Consider the following 12,889-nt stretch of genomic DNA (forward strand, 5'->3'; position numbering starts at 1 on the left):
TATTGCAAATAGCTTGTATTCTCCCGAGTCTTCCGAGCAAAAGTATTTATATCGGGAAACGTCATCGTACTATTTGACAAAAATATACACGCGAGCGGGATATACTACGATAACAAAGACGCACGGGAAGAAATAAATTTGTCAGGTTTTCCAAATGACATGGTAAATTTACTACAATTCATATATTTAGATAAATTTATAAAATATTGTTGTTATAACTCTTCCAGAAAAAGCGAGTGTAAATAATCACAATCGATTCTCTCGATATTGATTGTTGCCACTTTTATCTCGCTGATTGGACATTTTTCAAAAATGTGCTTCTCGATTCATATCGTACAAATCAAGAGACACGTGCTTCTTATACGCGAAATTTATGCGAGAAATGAGAAGATTTTCGTGGAGCAATATCTCAAAAACGACTGAACCGATCACTTTCATTTTAGTCTCAAGCGCTTCAGAATAAAATACTAAAAAAACCAAATATTTTTGCGTTTTTTTAAAGTCACGTGACAGGGAGGAAAAAACACCACGTGACTGTAATTTAGTTGCGAGTTGTTTTTCCACTCTTCTCTCTCATTATTTTTGTGTGATTTTCATGCGTTATTTCTGACATCTCTCGTATGTACATCATGTGTATTAATATAGTTTGTATATAGTAGCTGACACAACCTGTCATTGCGGTGACAAGTTGTGTGTTCACTGACATAACACGTTAAAATAAAAATAACAATAGCGTGCGCGTAGCGCGCGCCTGTGTCGTGCTAGTTAATATAAAGAGTACACTATTCGCAACCTTTTTTTCGTACGTTTTATTGTTTTTTAACGTTTTGTATTTCACAACAATGCAAGAACGTACAAAAGTTTACTTTGCGCTAATTTTTGACATCACATCTTTTACAGAGTAGGTTTGTAGAGAAAGAAGTTTTTGTAGTACACAGTAATATACTTTTTCTAGAGGGTTTATATGTAAAAAATACATTTTTATTAGAAAGAGTTTCGGTTTGGGAGATTTGGTTTTTTTTTTTTGTTCAAAAACGTATGATAAGAAAAACGCACGGGAGGAAATAAGACATTTTTTATGTTGGAAAGAAAAATACGTCTTTCAAAACGTTTCACTGTCACTTCATCTACATCAGAATCATTATCAGAAAGAAAAAAGAAAGAGAGAAAAAGAAGATAGTGAAAAATTATCATAAGAGAGATCAGGCATTACGGGGATTTATCACGCGAGGAAAACATTTCGTCGAACGCGCACAATTTCGCGCGATAATGCGTTAATTTAGCGCTGCGCACGCAGGGACGGTCTCACGGAATACGACTACGTTCGCACAGTACCATCGTTTCCGACCGGCGCGATGTTTGCTGAAGATACCTATCTTGATCGTTATCGAGAATTCGCTCTCTCTCAGCAAACTTTTTCCTTCCACCAAATCTCGCTCTCTGTATCCGCTATCGGGAATTCCGTTAATGTGCTCACCTCTCTCTCGCGCCCCCTCTCCCCCCCGCGCCGTCCCATAAAATCGGTTGAACAATGAAAACTCTCCTTTGCGGAAATGTGAAAATGTTACACGGTGCACCGACCAGTGGCTACTATCGCGAAAACAATTGTCTTGTTGTTGCGTCTTATTTTTACCTCCTCAAACGTCACGGAATGTCTTATCGCGTTCCGCGATTCGAACGCGATATTCGAGCGCGATATTCGGCGCGATAATACGGACGCTGCGGACGATCAAAGATCGGGCGCGCGTTGAAATAAAATTTACGATGCTACCGAGACGACGAGGTGGTTGGCGGGGTTCTTCTAGCACGACGATTAGATGACTTGCACTTTGATCGGAACGCACAACGCGCTAGATGGTCGAAGTTTATATAATATATACCGCGCGCGCAGAAAACTCATACGTTGCTGCGCGCGTATTATCGATCGCGCAATAATTTTCGAGCGAGCTTCATTTTCGCCTGATAATAGCCCCTTGGTTCGCGCGAACGCTTGTTTTCCGGCGGCGGATTATTGATGACTTGCGGCGCGCACTTGCAGGACGATATTGAAATGGTTATCGTATAAAGTTTCACGCACAAATACGGGCAAATTAAGTGTGAAATATTAATTACACGGAAGAGGTAAAAATTTACACAGCGAATATATTGAAGCGCATTTCTATTAAAAAAAAAAAAAAAAAAAAAACAATTGTTAACGCGAAATGTATATACATGTGTATATATTTGACAAATAGATACGTTAATCGGAAACCTATCAGCGGCTGTGTTCGCGCGTGCGCGTATGAATAAATGTTGCGCTTTGGAAAATATTCCTGTCGTATGTATTTAAAAAAACTGGCCTTTTTTTACTCTCACGTACATTAATGTGTCAATCGCGTGTAATCTCGGTGCTTTCAACGAATGGAGCAACGAATAATTGTCTTTGTTTAATTTGAATTCGTAAATTTGTGTGTTGACACGTAAAAGAAAAATTTGCTAGAATAGCAAAAGAATAGGTTGCTACTACTATGGGCAAAAAAAATTTGTCTAGTTTATTGAAGTTTTTGGTTTGTCAACAGAATGTTTTGTTGGAGAAACAAAAAATTCAATGGACTCAGCAAATTTTGCTGGCCGTATAGCAGCAAAACTCTCTTTTTTTTTGTGCAAATATTTTATTTTATTCGATATATATATTGCATTTAATATCTGAAACAGAATTTTGTTCGAAAAAGACTCACGTCCAACTGTTGCCTTTCAAAGATATTACATTGCGGGGGATGTATCCGACACAAAAATATTTTAGTCGACGTGGGGAAAGAAAAATCTCTTTCTCTTTTTCGCGCACGTAAATTGTGCCTTGAACGTTATTTAACTAATCACAGTCATTTTTATTCGCATCATGTTACAAATACAAGCGGGAATCTTCCGCGGACGCGCGCGTGAGTAATAGATATTTCAATTACGTTTCCAAACGCGAGAAAGATTATGGTAGCGAGCATGAATACGTAATATTCCTCTCGTATTTTCCCGAGCGGTCGACTTCACGAAAAGACGCCACATTTCGGAAGGATGCCGCATCTCTCCCTTGGGGGTGCGCCTTACTTTCTTTCGGTCCCCCTCATTCGTCTTCCATTCGCGGACATTCGCGTGCTCCACGTCTGACAAGCCCCGGCCGCGCGCTCTCTGTCTATCTATCTCTCTCTCTCTCTCTCGTCTCTTATCGCCCTCTCTTCATTCTCACCGACATCATAGGAAATTGCGGACAAGTTTCCCCCGAGGCGGTGGTTGCCCCGCGGAAATTCAACCCAATTAGATCGACGGAAAACTTTCCTGCCGTCAGACTTAACCGGCGAGCGGCACACAGCCTCGAGCTCGCTCGGTATGGCGCCGCAAGCGCGCGCGCGTGCACGTATGTATGGCGTTACACGAGAGAAGTCGAGAGCTCGGCATCTAACGCACGGACACGTCTGCTCTACCACCCACGCCCAGACGCTTCCGGAATACTAATAAACCCTCTACCCCCTTCCCTCGTACTGATGAAGTCGCGAACGGTAACAGGTGAAGATTCGATCCACGTGTACTTAGTAACGGGGGGGCGTACTCTGTAATTCCGTATCGCGCGCGTCTACTCGCGCAGCAAGGCGTAATCACCCCGCAGAAAGTTTCCGAGCAACTTCTGCGGTTTACATATTGCAAAAAAAAAAAAAAATACAACAAAAAGCAGTTACCGACGACGATCCTCTCTGTTGCCTTAAACTGAATGCGAGTTGCATTCGCGGCAAATTTGCGCGCGACTTCAACGCACGAGGAAATTCGTCGCTAATGCGCAACGCGCGGATCTTTAATTGCGAAAAGTGACGGGAAGTGACGCGCGAAGTGCAAGTCAATTAGAGAAATAATATAATTGTCTTTCCAATATTTTCAACGTAACTTGATATTATTCGCGAACTGTTGAAATTTGTTGTTTTCACGTGTTATTTGTTTCACGCGAAATCTCGACGCTCGTTCGGTTTCCATTAATTTCCGCAAGAATTGTAAGTTGCGCGAGCGCAAAGAAAATTCCGCCACTTTATCCGATCACAATGGAAATCTTGTTGCGCAAAGCAAAAAACAATTCTATACGGATGGCTGAGCTAATTGACTGCATACGAGCGAGCTACGCATGCTGCGCGGTGTTGCAGTATTTTCGCGTCGGTTCTCTCTGTGATCAACGACTCGCGCGGAAAGCCATAAGTTACAGAAAAATGGCGACAGGATGAAAACATCGCGCGACCAGAACTGGCAAAAAAATATTTTTCGAAGCTCGCAAGTTACTTTCGCAAATTAAACGGTCACAACGTTAATTGTCAAGTGTGATTTTTTTTTTTACACAATGTTTCGTAAAAGTTTAGTTTTCCAAAAAAAAAAAAAAAATCAAAAAGCAAAATGACGCGAAAACTAGTCGCAATAACATTTCGCGTGCGTGAAAATAAATTGGAATTCGATAAATTGAGTAGATATGGACTCACCGATTCTGATGACCGGCGGCAGCGACATGGCAGTGGCAATCGAAATAACGATTATGGCGAATAGCAGTGCCATTGTGTCCAACGTGAAGTCAGTTCGCATTTGGGCGACTACGACATTGTTCGTGTGCGGATTTTTCGCAAAGAGCGCTACGATAAAATGAAAGAAAAGAAAATCATAAGTACGCGAAGTTTCTCCGTTCTCACCGACACTTTAACACTAAACTGCACATCGTCAAAATCTTGTCGCACATCGAGGGAGATTTCTTAGATGACCTTCATCTTCCGTTCGAGCATGACCTGAAAACAGAAAAGAGAGACTTCGTTTGTACGAGAGAAACAGAGAATATATAACAAAGAAAGAATTTTATATAAGTGATCTAAAAAAAGATAAAAAATTGGAAATTTTCTTAAAGTACATACACGAAGAAAAATTGTCCACAGACTTGGACGAGACAAATGTTTTTGTGTTAAATATGTGGTAAAACATATATTATCTAATAATCTCTTATATCTGGTCGATATCGAGTTAATTGTTGTCTATTTTCTATACCACGTGTCACAAGCACAAATGATCTTTGTTTATTAATCCTTTCGATCACACGTGCAATTATCGGGAAAACAATGCCAAGCATGATAATATACCTGATCTCATAAAATCGGAACCTCGTAAACCTCTGGATCCAAATAAACCAACAAAATAATGCAGTCCTCTGGCGACCATATTTTTTCGCTGACAAAGTCAGTGCTTAAATAGCTAACATAACTCTAAGCATTGGTCGGGAAATAACAAGCGCCGAGATAGAGAATTCGTGCTATTTTTCATTAAAACGTCGAAAGAAAATTAATATGATTAAAAATATTATTAAATATTTCAGTTTATATAGAAATGTAAACATTTATTTATCTATATTGTATTTTCTGCATTTTCAGATAAAATCATACGTTATTATTATAATATCTCTAACAAAAGCACATCTAAAAACAAAAATAAAAAATAATTTTGCAATATAAAATTGAACACTGTCCAATTTAAAAAATTACATTTTACTTTGACTTTGGTGGACACGTGAAATTAAAAAAAAACAAAAAAGAGAAAAAAAAAGATATAAAATACGTTGGTCGCGGACGTGTGTTACGCACGGACGTGTAATATTTTTCTGCTCGGTAAGCGAAGAAGAGGAAATTTGGCAGAGATTGGGAAGCGTTGCTTTTTGAACGTAGTTACCGTGGCATGAACAGTGCCGGGGTCCGGTTTATTTTTATTTGCGCCAGACCTCAAATAAGGCGAGAAAAGGGACGATTCTATGGTCTCCAGAGTGAAATCACGTAGGTCCGCGTCTTCGTTGCCAGAAGTGCATTTTCCGATGGTGAGATGGAAAAAAAAAAAAGAAAACTCGGTTCTTTCTCGGTAGATACGACCTTCGATTACGCCACCGGAGATACCAAGGGAGAGAGAGAGAGAGAGAGAGAAAGAAGGATGGTATCCTCCCTTTATTTCTAAAACGATTCCGGTAGGTGTTTTTGGCCGCGCCACGATAACATTCCCGCGTTCGATTCTATCTTGATGTACCGCATTGTGCCGCGCGACAGTTTTGTGCCCCGGTGACTTCGATCGCGCTAACGCGACAGAGTTCGCGTTTAAAACGGCGTTACGGGAAAAATGCAGTTGAATCGGAGCGAACTTTTCCTCGAATGCGGTGAATTTTTTCGATTTCGACAATATTTCACGGAATAAACTACGGCGAATGCTGCGGAGTATCATTGAGTTACAAAAGGCGATAATTTCGTTTGCGAAAAGATTTTTACGTGTGTGTAACGTTTCTTGCTTTTTTTTTTTTTTTTTCAAGGAATACAATTATATGTATAACGTATATGTTCTGTGTGATTTTTGAACATTTTAATCTCTTGTACCACTAAATTTAAATATCTTTATACATGCACATGAAATATTTTTTTCAAATATTTATACGTATAAAATAATACGTCACAAAAACAATATGCACATGTAAAACAATTTATTAATGTCATTGAAATACGTTTTAACGACACACAGAGAATTGTTGAATCATGTCTATAGAATTATCTATCGTGTACAATTAATTATTTCGTGACACACGTACACACGTGTGGGTACATTTGCTTCGATGTACTATGTAACACATAAGGTACACATAAGGTATGTGGCCGTTAATCGAGATTGTCCCAGATTTTCCTCGCGACGATCCGCTTACCGTACATAGGATATCAGATTCGAATCCGAATAATAAATCGAATCCGGAAACGACATGATAGGCGCGTCAATATTTGACGATCGAAAAGGTTCTTTCTTAGCGCTCCTCTTCTAGCTCTTTCCCAAAAAGAAAGAACAAATCTCCGTATGCCGTTCGTCGCGAATTTTGTCCTCAACCAAAGTCCGAGTTCGGTGTCGATGCCTGCATGCGGCTCACGCTTTCGCCATTAGAGTTAGCATAAACGGATTTCAGCTAACCCAATTTAGTCGGAGGTAACTTTGCCTCTCTCACTGCGTGTTTGTTTGCCGAACGACGCGCAGTTCTAAACGCGCCGCTTGATTACGTAGGTGTGTCCGAAACGACGATGTTTTCTTTTTCTTTTCTTTTTGATTTTTTTTTTTTTTTTTATTCTCTATCTTCTTTCTCCCTGCTGGCGACTTCTTCCGACGGCGCGGTTAGGTCTCTGTCCTCGTATATTTTCCTTGAAATGACTCGGAGAAGACTTTCACCCTTGGCATCAAAACGTCGCGTCTCGTCTTGTTACAAATTTATCAAATTCTACGTGAGAAAAATACATCCAGAAAATATGCGCATTTCTCGCGCGACGCTAAAACTCGGACGGCGCAAAAAAATATATCACGATAAAATAGAATGTAAGCGCGGAGGTGGTTTTTATTATAAGCAGCGAGTATTATTTTTGAAATTTTTTAAGTGGAAAATAAAAAGTTTTTCAACTACGTTCGACGCTTAAAAGATAATATCTTGAAAATTCTCCCGTTTGGTTTTAAATCGTATATATACATAAAAATTGTATTAATATCGCGTGGTTGTATTACGTTGTTGTTTTGGATATCGCGCGAGAATGAAATTCCATTCACGCGGCGATGATTCGAATGAATCAATTTTATTGCAAAACAGTTTCACACGAGCGGAAGAGCAGATTGATGCGGCGCGATACAAACCACAACATTCACGAAAGTTACGGAGCAACTTGTGCAACACAGAGCGTACAATGGACGTGTATTACGGAAACTACCAATCAGGATTTAACGGCTGGTTCAAGACGCGCGATGTTTCCTTTCGTGTCCTTCTTGTTTCATTTCGCTACGAACGCGAGAGAGCGCGTGGCCGTGCAATAAATTTTAAAAAATTGTCGAAGTACTTGCGCCGTATATACGCGATCGGGAACAAAATCTAACCCTACGGTGTGTATGTGTGTGTGTGTGTGTGTGTATCGCGTAAGTCAATACATTACGTCGCGAATGAGTGTTGTGTGAGCGCACGATTAATAACCGCGACGGTGTCGGCAAGAATTTCATAACTTCCATATTTGAGGAGAGCCGAGAAGAAAGTCGACGCGCCGCGGTTTTGAGCGAGATTTAACGCTTGTCTAACGAAGAAACGGTAAATGATTAATCGATAATTCCGTCGTCGTCGTCGTCGTCTGAGACGACGCGACAGACGGATAGAGCGCTAGCCGAAGAAATTAATCGCAAAGTTACGACATATTGGCTAAAGTCTGTTTACGACACGCCGCAATCCTTCGCTGCAACTTCAATATTTTCAGCTCTAACGAGTAGAATTTTTCTTTCGTAAACAGGTAAAATAAATTTTAGTTTCTATCTCGTTGACAAGTTCGAAAACTCTCTTGAAGATCATACTTAAATGACACACATATAGGTGTAGATATAGATACAGCAAAGAAAGAGAGAGAGAGAGAGAGAGAATAAATGGTGACAAAAATACATTTTAAGTTTGCGTTTAAAGCGTCGTCGCGCGCAGCGAGTCCCAAAGAAAAATATCAAGTAATATCGCGAAGGGGAATTATATATGAAATCGCGACACCATCGGGAGAATGAGATAAGGACGGAAAATGTCGCGCTAAACAGCTGCTGAGAGGAAATACTCGGTACGAGACGACCGGAAAATTATGAATTTCTAGCGCGTAACGCAGTTCTCTTTCTCAGGAAATATGCGCTCCGGTAATGTCACGTGCGCGAACGCAGAAAGAAGGAAACGACTCGTTCCGCATCTCGTTTGTCTCGATTATGTCGAAAGAGGCGTTAACTGCAAAGCGCAATTCACGGAGTCGAAGGGATGCGTGAAAGACGCGTTTAAAATAAGAAAGAAAATGAAAACGTCGTTGCCGCCCGTGTTAGGTATAGAATCCTTGTGCGCGCCCACGTTTCGTTTGTGCGAGAAACCCGCTTTGCTCACGTGGAAGCCCGACGACGACGACGACGACGACGACGACGACGACGACGACGACGACGACGACGACGATGACGACTCTTCGGGGAGAGCGCGCTTCTCTCCTCTCGTCTTTCTCGCGCGAATAGAAAGTTACGAACGAGTGTGTGTGTGTGTGTGTGTGTATGTGCGCGTGTAAAAAGAACTGCACTCAATGTAACGTATTTGTCTCTTCAATGAAGATTGAAAACGTAGTGTCAATACTCGTTAAACCAAAATTGCGTTCGTCGCGATGAACGTTTTCTTTTTCGCAAAGTGTCATCCCGATGCGCGGTGTACAATTTTAATTACCGCAACCCACACAAACAATTCAAAACCGAGTGATTTACAACACACACGACAAACTACTTTTGCGAAAGATTGTCTGTACGTACAGTCATTCTGAAAGAAGTGAGTAGAAAATAAACTCGCTTTGTGATTTGCCTCGAAGAAAAATATTTATTAAAATTACGCGAAGTTGCAACTTCGTAATACCAGACGTTTCTCATATTATGCCCCGTTGTGGATTCTGTTTTGCTTCTCATATTCTTCCACACACATACAATGTGGTTGAGGATAAACATTTGATTATATTAGATGTATAAATTTATATTGTGTGTGTGTGTGCGTAAGCTAAATACATTATTATCAATTAAATATTAATGGAATTATTAATCACATTTTGATAAGCTTATGAAATTTCATCTAACAAACACACGTTTAGAGTTTCAGATATGTATTACGATCATCGCGTATATATGAATTTTCATTTCACATATATATCATCTGATTTGATACATATTTTATTTCGCAACTGAAATATGCGCTCAAAGTGCATGAAATTGATATTATATATACATTCAATATTTATGTACTTTTAGGTACAAATTTTCTATTACATGGCGTACATTAAACAAATTAGAAAAATACGCGAGTATAGAAAAATTTATTTACTTCTTACTTCGGTAACATCACACATTTTCACAAGAATTTCACAATACAAATCACACCTGCGAAACTCGTTGATTAAATAAAATCTTTGAGTTTATTTGCAATCGCGAGTTACATCTCGCGAGTATATACAGATGGCAATAATGTAAAGATTTAATTGTCAATGAATAATCTCTCTAATATTAATTTTGCATTAATCCGAAATTGTAATGTAACATTGTTAGTGGCATGCATTACCCCAGGCGGGGTTGTAGAAAAGTGTACCTAATCCATAATTAATTGAATTAATTGCGAGCAAAAGCCCGCAATATTCTGCAAAAACATTCTCTAATTAACAGGTGTTGCAGAAATTGTTTCACGTTTTAATTTTATCAGAAGCAATTATATCTACAGGCAAAGTAGCTTTTTAATTCGGTTAAACTGTTATTACAGATAAGACGATCTTTTCGTAAATTAAGCGATAAATAACACACTTCGCGATCTACCGGATAGATCTTTCGGCAGCAACGCGTTTCGGAACGCGATTCAGTTTTTACGCTCGGATGCCGCCTTTTAATCATCAGTTAAATCGTCTGTGATTGATTGGCTGATTGCGACATCCGGTTCCTAAAAAAAAAAAAAATACAACGCCGATCATTGCATCTTTTCGAACTGCTCGTGCGACGCTTATCTTAGTCGTCCTTGGGCGCGCTACCGAGTAGCGCGCTTGACGACTCGTGATCTGCTGACTGGACTTCTGCGCCGTATTCCAGATTTTTGCATAAAACGCTCGATAAAATATCATCACACAATAAAAACAATAATAACATAATAATTTCACAGTATAACACAAGTAATAGAATTTTATTTTATTTTTGTTTTTATAATTTATAAGATATTTTGTATTTTTCTCTTTTTTCAACATTGGATTTCGAAATGTTACATACAAATGTCACACTTGAAACGAAGTATGATGTATTCGAATGTTTCATTTAAAAATGTATTATGTGTTAAAATCAGAGCTGAAAGAGGGAGGGAAAAGTATAAAATATTCTCCTCAAAATTTGTGCGTGGTTCGCCACATATCAAACAAAATTGTGTTCGGGACGAATGTGAAAGCGGTCCCGACGCGAATATTTGTTTAAATATAGAAAATATGCAAATATTATGAGTATATTATGTGGTATGCAAATAGTATTGACAAAAATATGCATCTAATTTGCATTGAAATGTTCACGTTAACAAAGAGCTTATATACGAAAGGTGAAATTTGCATTTTTTTAAAACTTCGGTTTCACTTTTTCTCTCTCTCGAAAAATCGCGCGATATAATATGAACAATCGATCTCGAAGGGAAGAAAGTGAGAGTGAGAGAAGAGGACGGAAGAGAAAACGATACGCACACACACAGCGTTGCACACACTATCGTGTGTTCATTAATTGTCACTCGGTCGGAAATCGCGCGGAATTCTCGCTGCGAATATCGCGCTTCGAGTTGAAACGCTTCGTGTATAAACGACGCTAACACAGCTAATCATATTGCTGAAATGTTGTGGTAATGACTATAATTAACTATTTCGTCGACATCTATTATTCTAAGCCAGTAACTTTATTACGAGACAAATATATGTATAACAATATTTCGCAAATGTCAAACATCAACATGATTAAATATCATCTGTCTTCTTGCAAACAAAACTTGATATAATATATATTATAAATTATATATATATATATATATGTATATATATTATATAATTGATAATTTTAATTGATTATTTGTTTGTCCAATGTTCTAGTTTTGACTCCAAAGATGTTTGACTTGTGTGACAGAGTACATACTTTACCTTCAATAATTTGACGACATTTTAATTAAATTACGTAGTATATTAATAAGAAATCGTTTCGCATCGTGTTCTACAATTTACTACGAAGTGTTGGTTTATTTAGATGCATTTCGTCGACTAGAGATGACTCGATATTAAAGTCAAAACGTTTCGAAACGTTACACGTTTGAATTTATTTGCATTAACATTTTGCTCTTGATTTGTATATTTTCCGCATTTATACACTCATATTAGATTATTTGTTTTCTTTTTTTGGTTGTATTTATGTTTATAGCTTGTATTTTGTATTTTTTTCTTTCTCTTTTTTATTTTAGAAACAAATATCAAAACATTTACATAAAAGAGGTGATTATTTTAAAACATTCATTCGAGATATCAATTATATACTTAAGCTTATTAATTATACGGCTAATAAAGAAAGTGTGTTAAAAATCCCCAATTTGTCACGTAAAACTTACTCCAATTAGAAGAGATTATAACCAATTTCAATATTGTCGTAATGAGCATATATGTCTACAGTTATTACATCTCTGCTGACTACTAATGCGCCGTGTTTAATCGCTCGCGAGAGAGCAGCTCTGAATATTGTTCGTGCCACACAAATGTCTCTTCAAAATATTTCAATAGCGCCGTTCGCGAAAAGCGCTTTTCCTCTTTCTACTCAACGGAATTTCGAAAGATCCGGATGCTCGTTAGCAAATGCAGATATAGACAGTATAACGTTAAAACCTTCATTGCAGCACCGCGATTCATCACCCTTGTTCCTTTTGTCGCCACCACCACTTTCACATCCCCCCCGTTACACACAGAGGAGTGTTTTTGAAAGGAAATATGCTCTATCTTGCGAACCTTTAAAAACCTGTTTACGCGAAACAAGCGTGCACACGTTTATACGAATCATAATGATCAGCATACAATACAAGAATTTTAACGTCTATATAAACAAATAGCAGGTAATTTTTATATAATTCTCTCCAGTGTTATTTTATTTAGTATAAATATATTTTTATACATGAATTTTAGTTCTACGTTTTTAAATTATTATTGCAAATATATGTTTTTATCTATTTGATATGTTTAAATTACATACAGGGTGTTTCAGAACTATGGGATCAAACTTCTAGGGGTTATTCAGTGCAACAGTAGAAAACATTTGAGTATAGGGA

At 38.3% G+C, this 12,889-nt stretch overlaps 1 protein-coding gene across 4 annotated transcripts in view; it reads right to left on the reverse strand.

Annotated features, from left to right (window-relative positions):
* Positions 1 to 12,889, reverse strand: part of LOC109859317 (glutamate receptor ionotropic, kainate 1) — a 137,135-nt gene that overhangs the window by 122,826 nt on the left and 1,420 nt on the right. For all 4 annotated transcript variants that reach the window (XM_020437465.1, XM_020437455.1, XM_020437446.1 and 1 more), the window contains exon 2: positions 4,488 to 4,784. In XM_020437465.1, the coding sequence (XP_020293054.1) occupies positions 4,488 to 4,587 (100 nt within the window). In that variant the 5' untranslated portion in view covers positions 4,588 to 4,784. The remainder of the gene's footprint in view (positions 1 to 4,487; positions 4,785 to 12,889) is intronic.

This window comes from Pseudomyrmex gracilis, unplaced genomic scaffold (genome assembly GCF_002006095.1).
Source record: "Pseudomyrmex gracilis isolate BER0280 unplaced genomic scaffold, ASM200609v1 scaffold_7, whole genome shotgun sequence".
Classification (NCBI taxonomy): domain Eukaryota; kingdom Metazoa; phylum Arthropoda; class Insecta; order Hymenoptera; family Formicidae; genus Pseudomyrmex; species Pseudomyrmex gracilis.